This window comes from Sebastes fasciatus, chromosome 22, assembly GCF_043250625.1.
Source record: "Sebastes fasciatus isolate fSebFas1 chromosome 22, fSebFas1.pri, whole genome shotgun sequence".
Lineage (NCBI taxonomy): Eukaryota > Metazoa > Chordata > Actinopteri > Perciformes > Sebastidae > Sebastes > Sebastes fasciatus.
This window is the reverse complement of record NC_133816.1, coordinates 22,621,881-22,644,724: the sequence shown is the minus strand read 5'-3', so window position 1 is coordinate 22,644,724 and position 22,844 is coordinate 22,621,881. Positions and strand designations below refer to the sequence as shown.

The 22,844-nt window shown below is 41.4% G+C and overlaps 3 protein-coding genes across 7 annotated transcripts in view; 1 reads left to right on the top strand and 2 right to left on the bottom strand.

The window, feature by feature from the left end:
- LOC141761334 (CD276 antigen-like) overlaps positions 1 to 22,844 on the bottom strand; it is a 58,946-nt gene that overhangs the window by 6,967 nt on the left and 29,135 nt on the right. Inside the window, exon 6 of the mRNA XM_074624670.1 lies at positions 3,947 to 4,306. Within this exon, the coding sequence (XP_074480771.1) occupies positions 3,947 to 4,306 (360 nt within the window). The remainder of the gene's footprint in view (positions 1 to 3,946; positions 4,307 to 22,844) is intronic.
- The window catches only part of LOC141760294 (uncharacterized), an 85,798-nt gene that overhangs the window by 51,852 nt on the left and 11,102 nt on the right, over positions 1 to 22,844 (top strand). For 2 of the 5 annotated variants that reach the window (XR_012592315.1, XR_012592316.1), the window contains 2 exons: positions 12,568 to 13,084; positions 17,850 to 17,905. Coding sequence is in view for 2 of the 5 variants with exons in the window: in XM_074622962.1 (XP_074479063.1) it covers positions 17,851 to 17,905; positions 19,638 to 19,985; positions 20,075 to 20,202 (531 nt within the window). In the remaining 3 variants the exon portion in view is untranslated. Of the gene's footprint in view, positions 1 to 12,567; positions 13,085 to 17,849; positions 17,906 to 19,637; positions 19,986 to 20,074; positions 21,459 to 22,844 lie in introns of those variants that run through there. The other 3 variants (XM_074622962.1, XM_074622959.1, XM_074622958.1) reach the window with 3 other exon arrangements.
- LOC141760301 (programmed cell death 1 ligand 1-like) overlaps positions 56 to 22,844 on the bottom strand; it is a 57,175-nt gene continuing 34,386 nt past the window's right edge. Inside the window, exons 5-6 of the transcript XR_012592318.1 lie at positions 1,227 to 3,017; positions 56 to 366 (exon numbers count right to left, since the gene is read on the bottom strand). The gene's annotated coding sequence lies outside the window, so the exon portion shown is untranslated. The remainder of the gene's footprint in view (positions 367 to 1,226; positions 3,018 to 22,844) is intronic.

Below are 22,844 nucleotides of genomic sequence, written 5' to 3'. Positions count from 1 at the left end.
GCAAGGGCATGAAACACACCTGAGAAACACACACAGAGGAGATAAGATCAGGATATTGATTGATATCAGCAGTGGTTTAATGTAACTAGTTACTGTATTTAAATACAAATTCAAGGTACTTTACTTGAGTATTTCCATTTTCTGCTACTTTATACTCCACTACATCTCAGAGGGAAATATTGTACTTGTTACTCCACTACATGTGAACATCTGACAGCTTTTCATGCACACTAGTGCAGCAGTAACTAATCCAGAAACATCATCTATTATAGTACAACACTGACTTTACTGCAACATCAATGCTTAAAGACGTGGTTACTCACAAGCGCTGAGATATAACACATTCATCTTCATCCTTTCTCGCTGCTGACAGACAAACGGCTGATGTCACAAACTGGCTCAGGGAATGGGACACAAAGGGAGTCCACGCAAGGTTATATATATAAAACACATGTTTGAAACTGTAGGCTATCTTCCTGGGAAACGGTCAAGCAAGGCCATATAGCAGACATCTGTATAGATCAATACTTATTTATAGTATATCTGTTGTTTTATAGCAATTAGAAATGTTCTTCAATCACTCCACAAGGAGGAGCTCTTAAGCTCCCCTTAAATTCTTCTTTACTGATTTATTTGGCCACTTGGGGGCAGCAGAAACAAACCACCACCTCACTGTATGTGTATTAATCCACAGCTGAAAATAGTCCCCAACAAATGCACTACTTCCTCCTGTTTGAGTAACGTTTGTTAAAAACTACAGTGCCCAGCTGCTTTAGGAAATTACTGATCCCTTTTTAAAAATGAAAGTAAACATTCAACCCGGTCTCACGGGAAGGCGTAGAAATAGCACGACATTTACGCAGACTTTCCACGTGTCATGAGTACGAATTTTAGGCTTTTAGCGCGTCATTTGTTCGCCACGCAAACGTCCGCAGTTATATCTAAGAAAGAAAATCACTAACTTAGGTTTAGGCAACAGTAACAGGGTGTTTCTGCCCAGCAATGACATTTTTCATTTTTGTCAAAATTTGCAGTGCAGTGCTTGATAAACATATACACCGTGTTATTACCCATCTTGACATTATAAATAATGAGATTTAATAATAAGAGTAAGGAAATATAAAAAATACAGGATCAGTAAATATTAAAATAAAAGAAAATATTTCACAGTATGAATGACAGCTGAACAGTAATGGTGTTGCACAGTCAGTATACAGTATAGTTACTGTCAGTCTGTGGTGTGTAAGTGGTCTGCTGGGAGCAGTGCTGGTTGTGGTCTACTGGGAGCAGTGCTGGTTGTGGTCTACTGGGAGCAGTGCTGGTTGTGGTCTACTGGGAGCAGTGCTGGTTGTGGTCTGCTGGGAGCAGTGCTGGTTGTGGTCTACTGGGAGCAGTGCTGGTTGTGGTCTACTGGGAGCAGTGCTGGTTGTGGAGTCTGACAGCTACAGGAAGGAAGGAGCTGCGATAGCGCTCCTTCACACACTTTGGGTGGAGCAGCTTGTCGCTGAAGGAGCTCTCCAGTGCTGAGATGGTGTCCTGCATGGGGGTGGGAGTCGTTCTCCATCATGGATGACAGCTTACCCATCATCCTCCTCTCTCCCACCACCTCCACTGTGTCCAGGGGGAATCCCAGGACAGAGCTGGCCTTCCTGATCACTCTGTCGAGGTCTTCCTGTCTGCAGCCGAGATGCTGCTGCCCCAGCAGACCACTCCATAAAAAACAGTTGATGCCACCACCGTGTCATAAAAGGTCTTCAGGAGAGCCACCTGCACTCCAAAAGACCTCAGTCTCCTGAGCAGGTAGAGTCTGCTCTGGCCTTTCCTGTAGCGTGCAGTTGAGTTGTCAGTCCAGTCCAGGACCAAGGAGTGTGTGCGTCTGCGGAAATCCACCACCAGCTCTTTTGTTTTCCCTGAGTTGAGCTGGAGGCGGTTCTGCTGGTACCAGTCCACAAAGTCCTGAGTCAGTCCTCGGTACTCCCTGTCGTCCCCCTCTTTGATGAGGCTGTGATTGCATAGTCGTCAGAGAACTTGTGCAGGTGACAGGTTGGTGAGTTGTGGGTGAAGTCTGCAGTGTGGAGGGTGAAGAGGAACGGAGCCAAGACCGTTCCCTGCGGGGCCCCCGTACTGCAGACCACCATGTCAGGCACACAGTCCCGTGTCCTCACATACTGTGGTCGGTTGGTGAGGTAGTCCAATATCAAGGATGTGAGGTGAAGGTCGACTCCTGTGTTCTCCAGCTTGTCCCACAGAAGCGCAGGCTGTGTGGTGTTGAGAGCACCATGAATTCATATGGATCCTACGCACTGTTTTATAAATGAGACCCCTGATCTTGGTAAAATGTCTCAGTTGGGCAAAACAGGACTGCACCACTTTAATCATCTGAGCGTCAAATGGCAGGTAAGGCATTGACCCCTAATAGTTGAGGTTAGGTATTGACCTTGAATGGTTGAGGTTAGGATAGGTCGTTGGGCAGAGAGTCTCGCAAGACTTTTCGCACATTTTCGCAGCTTGGGGGTTACCTTCTAGACACAACCTTATCTCAGCACTGGAGGTTGCCGCTTGGTTAACCGTGATGGGTTGTTCCTCTAAGAAACTCATCGTGTTTTCGGCTGCACAGAGGTTTCCTCTATTACCAGTAGATTTAAGATAGAAGGCAAAGTAGAGTCCAGCACAGAGAACCAGTAGAGCTGTTGTCAGTATAATGTAGAAGCCGATCCATCCTCGACTCAGCAGCGTCCAATCAGTAACTGATATCCAATAAGGGGGCGTGTCTATCAGCAGCAGCGTCCAATCAGTAACTGATATCCAGTAAGGGGGCGTGTCGGTCGGTAAAAGACTTCCGTGAAGGATGCTTTCGTGTATCCTCGCTCCTCGCTCCTCGGTGCAGAAATAAGAGCTTTGGGACGGTCTTCAAGGTGGTGCACCAGAACAACTTCCTGTTCAAGCGAGGAGCGAGGAGCGAGGAAACGACAAATAAGAGCTTTGGGATGCACCCTGGATTTCATAACTACGGTGTCCTGTAAGGGATAATTGCTCAATTCTGGATGGGGATTGACAGCTCACCAGCGACACCTGGTGGTCGATTTAGGCTACTGCCTTACACATACAACATAGTTCAACATTTTATAAAGCTAAAAATGCTGTGTGTTCTATATTTACACTGTATCCCAAACACATGCATCATTCTGTGACATTTTATGTTTTTGCTCACATTGATGATACAACTATCATCTCCTCTCTCTGGAATCCTACAGAGGTATAACCTCCTCCAACGGGTCACATGGTCTGTACGTCTGTTTCCATGTTTCCTCTAATAGGCCTACGAGTACGTTTACGAAGGAAGACAAAGCAGAATACAACACAGAGAACCAGTAGAGCTGCTGGCAGCCCAACGTAGAGGAAGATCCATCCCCGACTCTCTGGTTGTGGTCTCATTGTTGGTCTCTCTGGTTGTGGTCTCGTTGTTGGTCTCTCTGGTTGTGGTCTCATTGTTGGTCTCGGAGGTTTGGGCTCATCAGCAGCTGCTGTAAAGGACAGAAAATAAAATGTGTGTGATTGTCTGAAGTGGAACCATTTTACTGAAACAGGAAACTAAATAAATCCAGCAGACTGACAAAAGAAAGACTAAATATGATCCTAGTCTTCATCAGCGGTAGCCATGACGTACGTTTTACTGCGTCTGGTAGTCGCTTTCAGTCCAAAATGGCGGAAGCGTAGCTCTGCTGCTGGGAGCTGACGTTGTAATGGAACGACCAGTTGACTTTCACTTCTTAGTAATATGTGTTCTTTGGTACAGCTCCAGCAGGGATGAAGCTGAGACTACTTTATACTAACCAGTATGACCCCTGCAGCATGCTAACATGCTAAACTAAGATGTGTTTAGCACTAGCAGGGCTGTAGACTCTTAGTCTGGTTTCACTGACTGACTTCTACTGAATACACTCACCTGTGACTTTGAGGTGACACATCTTGTAGCTCCCACCATAAAGTGTGAGCACTTCACACCGGTACCGACCAGAGTCATTAATCCTGAGTCTGGACATGTGAAGTCTGATTCGTCCGTCTCTGAGGACGTCTTTGTCCCACCGGACTCGTCCTGCAAACTGTTTATTCTGAGACTCTGGGAGCTCAACACCTTCATGGAGATGAAACAGGACTAAGGTCTTGAGATCAGCAAACAGTCGACAGAGGATAGAAAGTGCGTTGGGGGAACTGTTGGTTCTGGGTGTGAACATCCACTCCAGTGTGATGTTGTGGTTCTCCTCTGCCTGATAGGAGGTCTGTTCCACATTCACTACAAATGCTCCTGTAGAGGAGACAGAGAGGGAAAGTGAGCAGCAGACAAACTGACAACTTGAACATGTCAAACTCCATCTAGAGATGTTTGTCTGAAAGTGTATTTAGTGTTTGTGGATAATAAAGTGAAGGTCAACTAACCAGAGACACAGGAGGTCAGACTGAGGAGCAGCAGGATGCTGCAGATCATCTTCATCCTGTGAGAGGAGACAGAAACACATCAGATACAAGTTCAGTTATTACAGGTAGAACAGAGACAATCTACAGTCTGTCTTTAGTCCTCACAGGACTTCTTCCTCTGTGCTACTGATTACACATGACTGACCAGTGGACTGACACCAAGACAGGGACACTAATGAATATTTGTTTTTTAGGTAAGTCTATCTTAAGTTCTGATGAATATTTGCTTCAGCTCAGTTTATTTGAAGTTGTTCTAATGATTATTTGAGGACACTAGATTTTAAAAATGATCCAACCTAAAAACCCAGCCCTTTGCAGTGAAAGCAGCACGAGCTCCAAAAGTCCTTAACTCTAGTGAGAAAGTCTGTAACACCGTCAGTCCGTCGGTTCAGGCCTCCCTCCAAATCATCATCCTGAGTGTAAACATCTCACTAAGTGTGTTTCACCGGTGTTTCCGGGTTGACTCGGTGTGTGTCTGACTGTGTCATGGTAGGTGTGTTGATCAGGACCAAAGGAAGCTCAGTGTGAAGCTGTTTGTGTGAGCGGTTCTCTAGAAACAACACAGCAACAACACAGGCCAAGCATTCGAACCATTCCAGGTGTATTAAAGATATTCAGATTAGAATAATGTGTGGTAGAAACTGTTTGATATCAGTGAATGAGTGTGTAAAATATAATATCATTGTAAGCGCCATTTACTAGTGCCAAGCTTATGTTTATTGTGTTGATAATATTATTTGCTGAAGTTCAGTCAGAAATATATTTCAGTTAAATGTAAGAGAATATTATGACTATATATGGTGATTCCTTCCTGTATGTTTACCACTGTGACTTTGAGTTTAGTCCTGTGAGGCTTCCACATGTGACTTAGGGACAGGAAGTGAACTTTTATTGTGAAATGGCTTTTATTGTGAAAAGGTTCAGTTGTGAATAAATGAGTTACCGGCGGAGCAACACGGTTGTTTTACCGTTGCCGTTGGCGTTGCTACCGGGCCGACTCAACGCGTAAAACATTGTGATGTCGTTCTTGAAGTGTGGTTAACGAAAGAAAGTAAGTTAATACGAAGATAGAAGTATGAAGACTAAAGATAGCCACTACATTAAGTAAAACAACCCGCTCACGAGGAGCAGGCCTACTGCTGCGTCGCCATGACGACAAAAGAACTGAACAGAAGGAATAAACTACGGTTTCAGATAAGTGCCCAAAGTTATAAGAAGACATAAGGAAACTATCTGAAGACAGCATGGACACAGATATGCTGCAGAAATGTCCCGAAAATGAATAAATACAAGATACCCAGCTTCTAAAGAAAATGAGACAGCAAGGACGTTTTGGTCTTAAGAAGATGACATTTGTGAAGAAAGCCAGGTGTGCTTTGTGTCATAGACCATTTCTCATGAACACTTGTTGAGCTAGAAGTTGTGTAAAAAGCTAAGATGGCGGACGACGACAGACAGAATTCGACGTCGAGAGCCCAGAGCTGCAGCGGCAGGTCTGGCCACAAGAGGGCACCAAGATACACCGAAAGAGGTTTGGAAGATCGACTGACCAGGCATATAAATGCAAGGAGATCTAAACTGTCACAGTTAACATCAAAAACAAATAAGATTAATGGACTAATGAAAGATAATGAGAGTCCAGAAATTGTTGATGAACATTTATATGAATGCTCAAAACTACTAAAGGAGTTTATTGATGCAAATGAGGATGTACTGTTGCTGTTACCTGAAGAAGAAAAGGATGATGACCAAAGGTTTTGGTACAAGCCAAAAGAGGAACAATTCAGTAATTTCAGGAATGAAGTTGAAAAATGGATTTCTACAACGAGGGAGCAACATCAAGAAGATGTGAATCCAGATGATAGTGTATCTGTAACTGATACACCAGCAAAAAAGAAATCTGGTTCATATGTTGCACGAAGCACAGTTACCAGCAGCTCATCAAAATCATCCAGAGTCTCCTCCATATCATCTGTACGACACAAGGAAGAAGCAGAACGCGCCGCTTTACTTGCACGTGCAGCATCCCTGAAACAGAGACAAGCATTAGACATCGAAGAATGCAAGTTAAAGGCAAAAAGGGAACAGCTTGATATCGACACAGCTATTGCTGCCTCTACAGCCAAAATAAAGGCGTTGGAAAATTGTGAGTATGAGAGCTGTAACGGTGATGTAATTGATCACCGCGATGCAAGCTTAGTGGTCAATCAGCAGCTAAGCAGCCAAGAGCCAGAAATACGTTATGAACATAACGAGCAGTCAAATGCAAATGACTATCAAGTGAAACAAGAAGATGACATACAGCAAAATGATTACAATGGAAATGCAATCAACCTATGTGAAGTGATGTTGAAACAAAATGACATCACTGAGATGTTAGTCAAACAACAGAGACTGTCACATCTGCCCCAAAGAGATGTTCCTGTTTTCAGTGGTGATCCACTTGAATTAAGATCATTCTTAAGGGCTTTTGACCATACTATTCATGACAAAGCTGATAGTGATGGTGACAGGTTATATTACCTTGAACAGTTTACCAGAGGTGAACCCAGAGACTTGGTCAGAAGTTGTCAGCACATGAGTCCTCATCAAGGCTACATCGAGGCAAGGAAATTGCTGACATATCACTATGGTAACGAACTGAAAATTGCATCTGCATACATAAACAGGGCCCTCAACTGGCCGCAAATTAAACCAGATGACGCTAAGGCTCTTCATAGTTACTCCCTGTTTCTCACAGGTTGTAACAATGCAATGAAAGACATTGACCAGCTTCAAGACATGGAGAATCCTACTAACATCAGAGTCATTGTCTCCAAGCTACCATACAAAATGAGAGAAATGTGGAGAGTTTCTGCCTTCGACATTCAAGAGAAAAGTGGAAAAAGAGCAAAGTTTCCAGATTTGATCAGATTCATAAACAGGCAAGCTAAAATAGCTGCAGATCCTGTGTTTGGGGACATAAAGAGTGCTGAAGATAAGGGAAAACCTTATGCAAATGTGAGAATGAATCAAGCACCTAGGCCAAAGGGGACTGCATTTGCCACAAGTGTAGCACCAGCATCAAATGAAAGTTCATCTGAAAACAGTAAAGATTTCTCATGTTACACCAGTAATGCCTTCCACAAGCCATGTGTATACTGTGAAAAACAACATGTCTTGGCAGAATGCCACAAAATCAGAAACCAGCCGTACAAGGAAAGAATACAGTTTCTCAAAGTAAAGGGTTTATGCTTTGCATGTTTGACACCAGGACATTTGAGTAAAGACTGTAAGAAAAGAGCTACATGTGAGCACTGCTCTAAGAGACATCCAAGCATGCTTCATTTCACAAGGGAAGATAAGGAAGCATTTGAAAGCAGACAGAAAAGCACCACTGAAAGTACTACGACTAATGAAACAACACACATTTCAGGTGGAACTTGTGGAGCCACCGGGGCCGGAAAGGACAGTCGTGTTCTGTCAATTGTGCCAGTGTGTGTCAAGTTAAAGAAAAGCAACAAGATAATTGAGACCTATGCATTCATGGATAATGGAAGCCAAGCCACATTCTGCTCCGAGAAGCTGATGAGACAGCTTGAGACTGAAGGCAAGAAAACTCAAATTCTGCTTCGCACTATGGGTCAGGAAAAGTTAGAGTCAAGCTACCATCTTTCAGGATTAGAGGTATGTGGTTTGAAAGAGAACATTTATGTTGACTTACCTGACATTTACACCCACAAAGACATTCCAGTGTCCAAAGACAACATTCCAATGCAGGAAGATTTGGAACAGTGGCCACACCTTCAGAGAATCGAGCTGCCACACATAGATGCAGACATTGGACTGTTGATAGGATGTAATGTTTACAAGGCTATGGAGCCATGGGAGGTCATTCACAGTGAGGATGACGGTCCATATGCAGTTCGCACAATCCTAGGATGGGTCATCAACGGTCCTCTCAGGAGAGATGATTGTACTACGCCACCTGAAAGTGGACTAAGTGTTTCTGTAAATCGCATCTCTATTGCAAGGGTAGAAGACATGCTGATGCAACAATTCAACCACGATTTTCCAGAAAAGGCAAGTGAAGAAAAACAGGAAATGTCACAAGAAGACATTCAGTTTATGGACTCTGTCAATGAAACAGTTAAAGTGGTTGATGGACACTACAGTATACGTCTTCCTTTAAGAAACAAGGCTGTCAAAATGCCTAACAACCGCAGTGTAGTTGTGCAGAGAACAGAAAACCTGAAAAGGAAACTTACCAAAAACAAGGAGTTTCACAGAGAATATCAAAGCTTCATGTCTGACCTGTTGATTAAAGGTTACGCAGTTCCAGTACCAAATGAAGAGACTGTGTCTGAAGATGAGAGAGTTTGGTACATACCTCATCATGGGGTGTACCACCCCCAAAAAGGGAAGCTCCATGTAGTTTTTGACTGTGCAGTAACATATCAAGGCAAGTCATTAAATGGAGAACTTTTGCAAGGTCCAGATTTAACAAACTCAGTTGTTGGAGTGTTGACACGATTCAGACATGACCACATTGCCTTAATGTCAGACATAGAGGCTATGTATCACCAAGTGAGGGTACCACCAGAGGACAGTGACCTTCTGCGTTTCCTATGGTGGCCGAATGGAGACTTGAACGAACCTCTGCAAGAATACAAGATGGTTGTGCACTTGTTTGGGGCGACTTCCTCCCCCAGCTGTGCCAACTTTGCACTGAGGAGGACAGCTGAAGATGCTAAAGACAAAATGCCACCTGCTGCAGTTAAAGCAGTTCTGAACAATTTTTATGTAGATGATTGTCTACAGTCAGTATCAGATGAAACCCAAGCGTGTGCTATGGTCAAGGACTTAACACCACTGTGTGAGAGTGGAGGATTCCATTTAACAAAGTGGATGAGCAATAGCAGAGCCGTCCTTGCCTCCATACCTGAAACAGAAAGGGCAAAGGAGGTTAAGGATTTGGATCTCAGTCATGATGTGTTACCTGATGAAAGAGTCTTAGGAGTAAACTGGTGCACAGAGTCAGATGTATTCAAGATCAGGATAAATGCAAAACATACGCCACAGACAAGACGTGGTATCCTCTCATTTGTGAGTGCTATATATGATCCATTAGGATTTCTGTCACCAGTCATCCTTCCAGCAAAAATGATCCTGCAGGAGCTATGTGGCAGGAAAGTCTCCTGGGATGAGGATATCCCTGCTGAATTGGCTCAAAGGTCACAAAGGTGGCTTTCTGACCTCACAAAGCTTCATGGTTTCACTGTGGATAGATGCCTGAAACCAACTGGATTTGGAAAAATCACATCAGCACAGTTGCATCACTTCGCTGATGCGAGTGAAAAAGGCTACGGAGTTGTTACCTACCTTCGCATAACAAATGGAAAAGGAGAAACTCACTGTTCATTCATCATCAGCAAGTCGAGAGTGTCACCGCTGAAACAAACAACGATTCCGAGGCTGGAATTAACAGCAGCTGCAGTTGCTGTAAAAATGGACCGGCTCATGAGAAAGGAGCTGCAAATGCCGCTGGAAGAATCAGTGCTTTGGTCTGATAGTACTACTGTGTTAAGGTACATTGCCAATAAAAATGTCAGGTACAAAACATTTGTAGCAAACAGAGTGTCACTCATCAGCGACAATACTAAACCAAGTCAGTGGATGTATGTTAATTCAGAGTTGAATCCCGCTGATTATACATCACGAGGAATGAATGCAGACACATTCACAAGATGTCAAACCTGGATTGCTGGGCCACAGTTTTTGACAAAGGACAAGGAACATTGGCCAGTTTCACCAGACATGAGAGAAATACACACAGATGATGTTGAAGTTAAAGGAGCAATGTGTGTGAATGCCACAGATGTGCATGAAAACCCACTTAACAAGCTGATTTGTCACTATTCAGAGTGGAACTGTCTAAAAAAGGCAGTTTCCTGGATGATGAGATTCAAACAACTGCTTCATAAGCTGAGCACACATCGTAAGTTTCTCATCTCACAGGCAAGTGACACTTGGAGTCATGAGAAGAAAACTGAGATGGTTACAAGCAAAATGCACAAGTTCAGATCAACCATGAAGGGATCTCTGCTCACTGCTGAAGATGTTGCAATGGGAGAAAGTGAGATTATCAAGTTTTGTCAAAGTCAAGGCTTTGGTGATGAGCTTATTTCTCTTCAGAAAGGTGACAAGCTTAAAGGGAGCAGTCACATAGTCAAGCTTGATCCTGTTCTTCAAAATGGGATTTTAAGAGTTGGAGGGAGGTTGCATCAGTCTGCATTGCCAGAAGATGCTAAGCATCCTGTGATTCTTCCTAAAGGTCATCATGTTTCCACTTTGATTCTCAGACATATTCACCAAGAAACAGGACATGGCGGAAGGAATTATACACTATCCAGACTGAGAGAGAGATTCTGGATTCCACAAGCAGACTCTGCCATTAGGAAAATACTGTCTAAGTGTGTCACATGCAAAAGGATCTCAGCAAAACCTGGTGAACAGAGAATGGCAAATCTGCCACAAGATCGTTTGATACCTGACAAGCCCCCATTCACTAATGTGGGAATAGACTTTTTTGGACCCTTTGAGGTCAAGCGTGGGCGGAGTAGAGTCAAGAGGTATGGTGTATTGTTCACATGTCTTACTGTTAGAGCAATTCACATAGAAGTTGCCCATTCACTCGACACTGACTCATGCATAAATGCATTTAGGAGATTTATTGCTAGGAGAGGTCAAGTGTCTGTTATGAGATCAGATAATGGCACAAACCTGGTGGGAGCAGAGAAAGAAATGCGTGAAGCAATTAAAGGTTGGAATCAATCAAAAATCTCAGACATGCTCATCCAGAAAGGCATTACCTGGATATTCAACCCACCAGCAGGTTCACATTTTGGTGGCGTTTGGGAGAGGCAGATACGATCTGTAAGGAAAATTCTTAACCAGACTCTGAAACAGCAGCCCCTCGACGATGAATGCCTCCAGACATTGTTATGTGAAGTTGAGGCAATTATCAATAGCAGGCCAATAACAAGAGTCTCAAATGATCCAGATGATCTAGAAGCGCTGACACCAAACCACATACTTCTTCTTAAAAGACAACCAGTGCTACCACCTGGAGTATTTCAAAAGGAAGATCTGTATGTCAAGAGGAGGTGGAAACAGGTGCAGTACCTGTCTGACATCTTTTGGAAGCGTTGGACAAAGGAGTACTTGCCGCTTTTGCAAGAAAGACAAAAGTGGTTAGTACCCAGGAGAAATCTGAAACCAGGAGATGTCGTCCTCATAGTTGATGACAGTGCACCAAGAAGCTCCTGGTTGATGGCAAAAGTTGAAAGGACAATATCTGATTCAAACGGACTTGTCAGACGTGTTTTTGTGAAAACTAAAACTAGTCTTTTGGAAAGGCCAACAGATAAGTTATGTCTGTTGCTTGAAATGGATGACCAAGTGTAGATGTTCATATTTCATGTATGATATACTTGTGCTTAAAGCATGAGATTTATGCTACATACTACATTTGAGTAAATTTAGTATTCAAACTAAATGTGGATTTGAAATGTACTGTTTAGGAGATGAATATAAGTTCATGTTTAAATAAGTCAGTCATATAAATCCTGAGTTTTAAGTTACATGACGCTTTAATGTGTTAATGTGTAATTGTTATGCCTCAGCAGTAACAATTAGGGGCCGGAATGTAAGCGCCATTTACTAGTGCCAAGCTTATGTTTATTGTGTTGATAATATTATTTGCTGAAGTTCAGTCAGAAATATATTTCAGTTAAATGTAAGAGAATATTATGACTATATATGGTGATTCCTTCCTGTATGTTTACCACTGTGACTTTGAGTTTAGTCCTGTGAGGCTTCCACATGTGACTTAGGGACAGGAAGTGAACTTTTATTGTGAAATGGCTTTTATTGTGAAAAGGTTCAGTTGTGAATAAATGAGTTACCGGCGGAGCAACACGGTTGTTTTACCGTTGCCGTTGGCGTTGCTACCGGGCCGACTCAACGCGTAAAACATTGTGATGTCGTTCTTGAAGTGTAGTTAACGAAAGAAAGTAAGTTAATACGAAGATAGAAGTATGAAGACTAAAGATAGCCACTACAATCATTTTATATTTTTGTATGAATTTCTATACCAGAATAAATCTGTGCACCAGATGACACCAGTATTTTCCTGTGTTCCTTTCTCCACTGCTCAACAGCCTGTTTGTTTGATGATAACCTCTGAATATTAAATATTAAATATAATCGAGATTGGGAGCAAAACGTATCTCAATTCTGCCCTGGGGATCAATAATTTATAATCATTTTCAACCTGAACAGAGGAGGAGGAGGAGGAGGAGGAGGAGGAGGAGGAGGAAGATGAGGAGGAGAAGGAGGAGGAGGAGGATGAGGATGAGGAGGATGAGGATGAGGAGGAGGAGGAGGAGGAGGAGGATGAGGAGGAAGAGGAAGAGGAGGAGGAGGAGGAGGAAGAGGAGGAGGAGGAGGAGGAAGAAGAGGAGCAGAGTAGACAGACGCAATTTCTCATTTCTCAGTTGGCTTCCACGGTTGGTTGTTGCTCAGCAGAGTCTCGTAGTTTGGTCCTGTAGGACAGAAGAGACACAAGGTTATGTGAAGGTCATTGTATTTGTCCATTAAAATGACCATTTGACAGAATTCAAATCCCTTTTATGTGAGCAATGACTGGTGTGTATTCAAATCAAATAAAGAGATTTAGCCCAGAGCTCCTGTCTGTGTTGCTTCATTCAAATATGAGCCTGCAGAGAAAAGATTACGTTGTTGGACAACTAATATTAATACTAATGAAACCATCGAGCTTCACGTCTCATATCTATCTGTTTGTTTTGCCTCTTTGTTGAACATATTTAAGGATATTATATTAAGGATTTGATTAATTGTTCTGAGGGAAAAAGCTGCTATTAAACTTGTAGTACTGAAAAAGACCACTAGATGTCATGTTAACATTTATCTCTAGATTTATCTCAAAGAATGTAATTTTCTGATCTGCCTCACAAAGTGAAGTCAGTCACTCAATCTGATAATCAATGTCAACTTTAACATGATTGAATATCAATAAAAGTCACTTTTCATATCCCACCTGTGTGTGATATTAAAATCACACTGAAGGAAGTTTAGTTTACTCGTCAAGAGGAGTACTACTCATCCTGTAATGCTTATAGATCTTATGTCTTCTGTGGCTCTGGAATAAAAAGCTGTTTTTTCTATAATAAATTGCATTATGGGAAATGTAGAATCCAGAGGACGTAGGATACAGCAAATATAATATTAATTCTGTTTTAATTTGCTTCTTGATTAATTTATCCTTGTATTATTTCTCTTTTATTTATTTATGTATTTATTTGTATTCATTTTTAAATGTATTTATTTTTGCATTTTCAGCAGACAATAGATGGAAACAGTAGCCATAACAGGAAGGCAGGTCACATGCCTACATGACTCGCGTATCCTACTGATGAATGTAAACGCCCATCTGACAACAGAAAAGAGCCCCTGTGACAGACACACACACACAGAGAGCTGCTCGCTCGTCTTCTAACACGTAAGTAGCTCAAACATCCTGTAAGATTCACCTTTTGTGTTTTAATCGTGTATTTAAACTGTGGTAGCCGGTATTTACTGCTGTCAACACGTGGCTGACAAACAGACGATATTAGTTGCTGCGTGTTTTCCTCACAGAAAAAGAGGAAGTCTGTTTATCAAGTGTGGAACAAGGAGATGAATCTGCAGTGATGATGTGGGTCCCTTTAGGTCTTCAAAGCTTCCAATAACAAACACAGTCAGGACTTTAAACACATCTTCTGAGGTTTCAGTGTCATAAATAGATCATTACTGTATAGAGGTAGTAGAAGAATCCAGCTCATTTATTTATTTAAAAGTACTAATACACTGTGAAAATACTCAAAAGTTATGTACTAGTAGCTATAAACAGTAAAAGCAGGCAATGCAGATCAGAAAAAAGTCCCCTGTGAGTTTATATATATATGTGTGTGTATATACACTATATTAATACCAATGTGTGTTATTACATTGCATGATTTTGTTTGTTTGTCAGCGAGATAGGACATGACCTTGAGCTGCTAGTGCCTTTCTGGTTACTCGTGTAGTGATGCAAAAGCAAGTGATGCAAGAAGTTGGACTAAAGCCACAGAACCCTAGGAGCTAACTAAAGCTACTTAGAAAAAGCTCTTGTTTTAGTCAATATTCTTATTCTTCTTCTTCTTCCTAGGAAATCTGAAAGTAAACCAAACTTTGCACATTGGTCCAGTCAGCAAACTAAAGTTTAAACCTTTGAACATTCATAACAAATCAGCCGTACATGCCTCAGCGTGGCAGGAATTATGAAATCCATCACTAAAACTAATTAAATCTCCTCCCTCATTTTTTGTTCAATTGTCACCAAACTTCCTTCATCTTCAGACTGTCCTCCACAAACCATCCAAACAGATTCTTGAATTGAGCCGACAAAAGTTGAGCCGACAGTTTACTGAAAAATGTTTCAGTGTAAACAGGCCTACTGTACACAGCTACTGCAAATCCTCACTAAATAAAGCTCCAATGTTCATGAAAATAAACGACAACATTTTCAGCTCATGGTAGATGTAGGGTGGGAAATTTCAGAATTTTATCTGAAAAACTTCATTTTTGACAGTATTTTCAATTCTATCCTCATGTGAACTGTTGCATAGTTAAAGGGACTGTTTGTAACTTCTTACACGTATAAATCATTGCTGGTCGGTGTCCCATGAGTGCTCGCATGTGGCTACGCTGTTCAGCCTCAGACTCCAACACAAACTACAGTGAAGCACCAAAACCTCTTAGTTGTATCTAGTGGAGCCCGTCTGTTAAACAGTGTTGGCCGCGGTCGGAGGACGCGGGGGAGACCGTAGCTTTGGTCTCCAGGACCGGAGTCTCTGCTGTACTCTGCTCCTCTGCTCCTCTGCCTGCCTTCACTCACACACCGCGCTCCTTCTCTCTCTCTCTCTCTCTCTCTCTCTCTCTCTCTCACTCCCACGTGCATGCTGCTCACTCCACACTGCAGGAGAGTTAGTAGCTCTGAGAATATCTAGTGAATGTGGACGTTTGTGCAGAAATAAGTGGACGTTTGTGCAGAAATAACTGCTGCAGCTCCTCCAGACCAACAGAGGTTTCCCGTGTCTTGTGAAGTGACGGGGCTCCGCAGAGAGAAACGTTATCGTCTCCGACCAAAACTCCGGTGTCTCCCCTGTTCCCTCCGGCCGCGGTCGGGAGACTGAAGCAGGAAAAGCCAACACTAGGATCAGCATTGATTCATGGAGAGACCTTCGTCTGGTCAGCTAACATTACTGCCAAGCAGCTGAAATATAGAGTGATATTGTGCTTTTAGCTGACGTGTGTCTCCTCACTGTGTTGAGCGATGCTCCTTCATGTCTATGTAGAGCGAGCACAAGCGCGAGCAACAGGACGCTGACTTTCGTTGACTTAACGGCCACAAGTGTCGCTGTTAACAAGCATTTCTTATTCTTACATAGAGTCCCTTTAATGGAAATCAAGCATTTTAAACATCACCTATGGAGCAATCAATCTTTATTAAAATACATTATCTGTGTTGTCTAGATGAAGTACGCAAATACTCCGAATTTTGTCTGGAAAACTGAGTTTTTGACACTAGTTTGAAGTTGCGATGGCGATGGCCTCCTGGTGAATGCAGTGCCAGGGCATTCCTTTCCTTTTATGGCCCAAAATTGTTTGTTCAGTAGTTAGCTACAGAAAAAAATGCAAAAAGAAAGTAATTTAACTCCTTGAATCATTATGCAAATATGAATGTAGTTTAAAAAGGACTTACTTTGCTTATTTTCAGGTGCTTATTGTATTTTGGGTTTCTACTAGAACATGTTTGCATGCTTTAAAGTAAAACAAAAACGCTTTATTTGTGCTTTTTTCTTTACTTTTTTCCCAGGCGTGAAGTCACCTAGTGGGGGTCAGGGGGCATTTTCCGCCGCGTATTTCTATTTACCTGTATTATATATGCGTAAAATTATACTATTTTTGATGTACAGTATGATTTATGCATGAGGGCGACTCATCACTAGTTTTATTCAGGGATGCTATTTTTGACGTCACCATCGAAGCGTGGTGACTCCAAACTCGACTCAAAGGTCAATAAGAAAAGGAACTTTCTTATCAGTCTGCACACAGAATCGCCATCATTCATTTCCCTGTTTTGTTGTCAGCAGCGTTCAGATATGATCTTGATGTGGACTTTGTAGATGTGTGTTTTGTTACTTCCTGTTTTGATCTGAATACCATCAACATCAACATCACTGTTTGTACAGATAGCTGTTAATATGCATGTGGTATCTTTGGAATTCATGGAAAGTTAATAATCCGTTTCTAACAGTGAGAATTAAAGAGTAAAGCAACGTGTTTTCTTTCCAGGTCTTTCCTGTATCTGATCGATGCCATGCAACCAGAAGGTTGTTTAGTGGGGAAACCTCTTTTGCTCGACCTCGTTGATGCACTTGGGGAGGAATTCGTGGTTCCCTGGAACAGCTGACAGACACCGAGCACAAAAACATGAACAGGTAGGACCTCATCGTTTTAAAACTTACAGTACATTCATAAAGTATGATGATTCAGCCTTATACTGAAATCATTTGAATTATTTTTGTCCTTGTCAATCTACACTCAATGCACCATAATCAGGAGGACAGAACCTGCAAAAATAAATAAATGTCATTAAATGGAGTAAAAAATAAAAATTTAAAATAAATATAGCCATTAATGAATTGATAAAAATGTGACAAATTGATATCTGTTTTAATTTGCTTCATTATTTATCTTTGTATTATTTCCCTTATTTATTTACTTCTGTTTAATGTTCCCTTTTACTTATTTATTTATTTTTATTTTTATTTATTTTATCTGTCTATGTATTTATTTATGCACAACTTTCCCTCTGAATTTCACCCCTTATTTATTTCCCCAAACTTATTTCTTTCTGCATTCTTTTCTTCATACATTTCTTTATGCATTTCTGCCTCATTATGCAAATGAGGAGGCTGTCACTCAATGTGTGTCCTTGGGTAAATACATAAATAAATACATTTAAGAATTAATAAAAAAATCAACTAGATAAATAAAAGGAAAAATTAAACAGAAGAGTAAATACAACAACACCACAGGCCAAGTATTCAGTCCGTTCTAAAGAGGCACGTTTTGAGCAGGCACCACACTAGTATATGTTCATTTTTCAAATATGAACGGAAACTGTCGGGTATTGTAATGACTCAATTAAAACAGACTGTAGATTGTCTCTGTTCTACCTGTAATAACTGAACTTGTATCTGATGTGTTTCTGTCTCCTCTCACAGGATGAAGATGATCTGCAGCATCCTGCTGCTCCTCAGTCTGACCTCCTGTGTCTCTGGTTAGTTGACCTTCACTTTATTATCCACAAACACTAAATACACTTTCAGACTATTTTTACTTTTCATGCATTAAAGTCCCAGGCAGAAACCTCCGGTTCTGAGAAGTGAAGTCAATGATGAAGTGTCATGTGATGTGAATTTAAGGGGGACCTAAACGCAGAGTTACAGGCAGAAAATGTAGTTTTTAAATAAAAGCGAGCTTTAATAAATCCAGCTGAATAATCCAAACAACAAAAAAAAACACCAGGCATCAAGAAAAACAAAAACGCAGGGAGGGGAACAAAGTAGAAAAGAACAAATCCAACAAACAACAAAAAAACAAACTGAGAACAAAACCAAAAAATCACAAACCAGGGGAACATGAGGAACATGAGGAACACCAGGATCAGGGCAGGAGGTAACAAGCAAAACGGAGGACCAGGTAGCACGGGCTGGAGCGACAAACGAACCGACAAAGACAGAGGGGAACACACAGGCTTAAATACAAGACGGTGATTAAACACAGGTGAAACAAATCAGGGCGGGGCAGACAATCAAGAAAGGCGGGAAAAGAAACAAAGGTAGGAAGTAAAACCAGACAAGACACAGGAGGAGTGAATTACAAAATAAAACAGGAAACACTGGAATGAGAATATAAAAGAAACCAAACCCAACACAAACCAAAATCACATTAACATAACTTATAACAAGAGACAATCTTAACTTATAACAAAGGGGGAAAAGTTCAATGCTCTGGCACAGCCAGATCATGACATGAAGTGTCTTAAACCTGCATTCTCTCTAACAGCCAGCAGGGGGCGACTCCTCTGGTTACTAAAAGAAGTCTGACTGTATAGAAGTCAATGAGAAAATGAGTCTACTTCTCTCTTGATTTATTACCTCAGTAAACATTGTAAACATGAGTTTATGGTCTCAATCTCTAGTTTCAAGTCTTCTTCAATACAGCATGATGTTCATTTAGTACATTATGGTCCCATTTAGAGTCAGATAGACCATAAAGCAGGGGATGCTTTAGGGCGGGGCTACCTGGTGATTGACAGGTCGCTACTACGGCGTTGTGGTCTGGGTGTTGTCCGCGGTTTCGTCTTACAACTTTAACCCTTTCACAGTGTGTTTTCACTTCATCAAAGTTAATTGTAACATTTTGGTCGCCTAAAAATGTCGTATTCAACGTTCGGTTGTACTTAGCTCCACCCTCTCGTGTCATTTCTGGTTGCCATAAAACACGATGGCGACGGCCAAAAAACAAAATGGCGACGTACAATGGCAATGGCTAAAAACCAAAAGACAAGATGGAAAAAGCCAAAAAACAAAATGGAGATGCCCAAAAAATCAAGAAGGCGACGGTCAAAAACCATGAAGGCCGAACTCGAGGCTTCAAAACTGCTGTCCACCAACCAATGGGTGACGTCACGGGGACTGCGTCTACTTCTTATACACAGTCTATGGTCCATCTCATTCTCCTGATATCTCAGGAACACCGTGAGGGAATTTCTTCAAATTTGGCACAAACTTCCACTTGAACTCGAGGATGAACTGATTAGATTTTGGTGATCAAATGTCACTGTGACCTCCCAAAAACACTCAAGAATTTAGCTTTGTTATAAATAGGTATCGGTTGAACTAATAATTGAAAAGACCGTGATCACTAAACTGTCCACAGATGGAGTTTGACATGTTCAAGTTGTCAGTTTGTCTGCTCCTCACTTTCCCTCTCTGTCTCCTCTACAGGAGCATTTACCGGGACGTCCTACGAGGCCGAGGAGAACCACAACATCACCATGGAATGGATCTTCTCAAATCTAATCAACAGACCCCTCGACTCTTATATAGTATATTGTGAGATGTTTACTGATGACAGGCCCTCCGTCGTGTTTCATCTCCATGAAGGTGTTGAGGACCCAGAGTCTCAGGATGAACAGTTTACAGGACGAGTCCGGTGTGATAAAGACGTCCTCAGAGACGGACGACTCAGACTTCACATGTCCAGACTCAGGGCTAAAGACTCGGGCGTCTACGTGTGCCAAGTGATCATAGATCCGTATGTCAGTTTCCGTGAATGCTGCCTCAATGTCACTGGTGAGTTGATTACAGGAGAACTTTCTGAACTGATTCAATTCAGCAGCTTCTTCACCTGAATGACGCAGATTTGTTTGGTCTCTTTACAGCAGCGAAGAATTGGCCCGGACCTAAGGGACACGACGCAACAAGTCGGGGATGGATCGGCCTCTACTCTGGACTGGGACTGACAGCAGCAGCAGCAGTTTGTTGCCTTTTATTCATTCACTTTCGGTGAAGACGAACCGCACCTGCAGCCAGACCGCTGATTTAAATATACTGTATGCAGCCTTCATGCACCCAAACACACCTTATTTTTCTTTATAGATGCACTTGATAGTTATTTTTACACATTTTGTTGAGTTAAGTTTACCTTAAGTTGTTTTAATGATTATTTGTTTAATTTGCATTTATCTTAAGTTGTTCTAATCAATATTAGTTTGAGTTAAGTTTATAAGATAAGATAAGATATTCCTTTATTAGTCCCGCAGAAATTTGCAGTGTACAGCAGCAAAGGGGATAGTGCAAAAAACAAGATGCATCAGCTAACAGTAAAAAAAGAGCTAAACAAAGTGTAACAAAATATGAACCATTTAAATGGAAGGAAGTATAAAAATAGGAGCATTATATACAGTATTGGCAATAAACAGACTATTAAGAATATTGCACAAGTGGAAAATGATATTGCACAGTGAGAATGAAATGAAATTCCACCTGAAAATATTGCACAGTATGAATTACACCTGATCTTAAGTTGTTCTAATCAATATTAGTTTCATATGCATTGTAACGACGGCTCGCCGTTACTGGAGGTTAATCATAGTAACTTTAACTATAACTATAATTACATTGCATAAATGGTTATTGAACGCACTTATTGACACATGTTGTTAACAGGGTAATTAAACACAGATGTATTTATTGATCAATTCATTTATTGTCGATGTATTTCAGTGGGGTGAGGCTGGCGTGCAGGGTATTTTACAGCGGGGACGCGGGGCGATTCTTCTTCGTCGTTCTCCTGTAAAATACACAAAATACTTCTTAACATGCACATCGATTTATACCCCAGTAGTGAAGGAAGGTAATGTGGAATAAGGAAGTAGAACTGAAGATTGTAGATTGACTTGTATTAACATTAAAACGGTCATGTCAATATCATGCATGGACCCCCCAGGGTGTTCAGGCGAAAGAGATCCCCGAGGGTCGTGCACCTATGAATAGTTCCAGGAGGGTAAAACCAGTGGGAAGCGTGTAGAGGGGAGTTCGGCTGGACTGTTTTAAATGTATTTATTCAGGTGAAATATTATTGGTATTTAGTAAAGATATTTAGGTGTGTATATATTTATCAAGAGTATTTATATTTTGGGTAATGGTTTTATTTAAATAGATTTGTATATTTGTGTGTTGTATTTAATATGAGGAATGGTATGTGCCAATTGAATGGGCTATATAACGCTGGTGAATCTAAGCCGAGTGGGGAATACTAAGGTGGAGGCCAACATGTGTGTACGGTGTGGTGAAAGAAAAATAAAATGTTTTCATGCTGAAACACCATCCGGTTGTGGACTTCTCCTCATTGCCTCCTTGACTGCTCGGGCATTCTAACATGCATTTATCTTAAGTTGTTTGTATGAGCGTTTCTCGAGAAAGAACACAGGCCAAGCATTCGGCCTGTTGGTGTGTAGTGTAAAGGGAAATTTTACCATACAAAGGGGAGTATAAAAGATATTCAGATTAGAATAATGTGTGGTAGAAACTGTTTGATATCAGTGAGTGAATGTGTAAAATATAATGTAATTTTATGTTTTTGTATGAATTTCTGGTCTATACCAGAATAAATCTGTGCACCAGATGACACCAGTATTTTCCTGTGTTCCTTTCTCCACTGCTCAACAGCCTGTTTGTTTGCTGATAACCACTGAATATTAAATATTATATATTCGAGATTGGGAGCAAAACGTACCTCAATTTTCCCACGGGGATCAATAAATTATTTCTAATTCTGATATTTATTGTTTCCCTGCCGGAGAGAAGGAAGTTGTATTGATCCCCTCCACCTTAAAGAAGAGAGCCTCATAGAGCTGTGAGTTTGACTTCTGACAGAGTTCACTCCACCACCGAGGAGGAAGAACCGGTTCTAGTCAGGCCTCAGTCTGGCAGAAGAGTCTGTTGTGTGACTGAAAGTGAAAGATGAAGTCAACCTGAACAGACTCAGAAGAGTGAGGAGCACTCTGACTAACAGCCAGCCACCTCAAGCACACACTGTACACAGTCACATGACATTGATCTTTGCCCAGTTATGTTGGCTTTTTTAAAAGTTTTCTTTATTTGTTTGTTTATTATTATTTTTTTTTATTATTATTTTTTTCTTTCTTTAATTTATTTTTCTCTCCATTTTGTTTTATCCATATTTCATCCCAAAAAAAAAGGAAGAATATATATTGACATCGGCACCAACTGGGCTCCTCCTCCATCTCCTCTCTCCTCCCTTCAACGATTTCCTCTGGAGAGAAAAGGGCACAAGCCCTGAGCTATCAAACCAGAGGTCTGTACTACGAAGTGAGTTCAACATCTCCAGGGTATCTTCTCGTTATCTGGCTTCACTAACTCTAACAACAGAGATCACACTAAACGGTCCTATGAAGCTGGTTATCAACTCAGTAAATCAACCCAGAGTTTCTCTGTCTGACTGTGAGCGCGTTCACATGAACGAGGAGGTGTTTACAGTTTATAACCAATCACAGACATGGACAAGTCTACTGACAGCAGACAGACAGGAAGAGTGGCACATTTAACAAAGGAAGAGTGAACTTTATTAGACAAATACGAAGAAGTTAAACACTTAAACTAGACTAAAAGTAACTCAGTTGAAGCTAC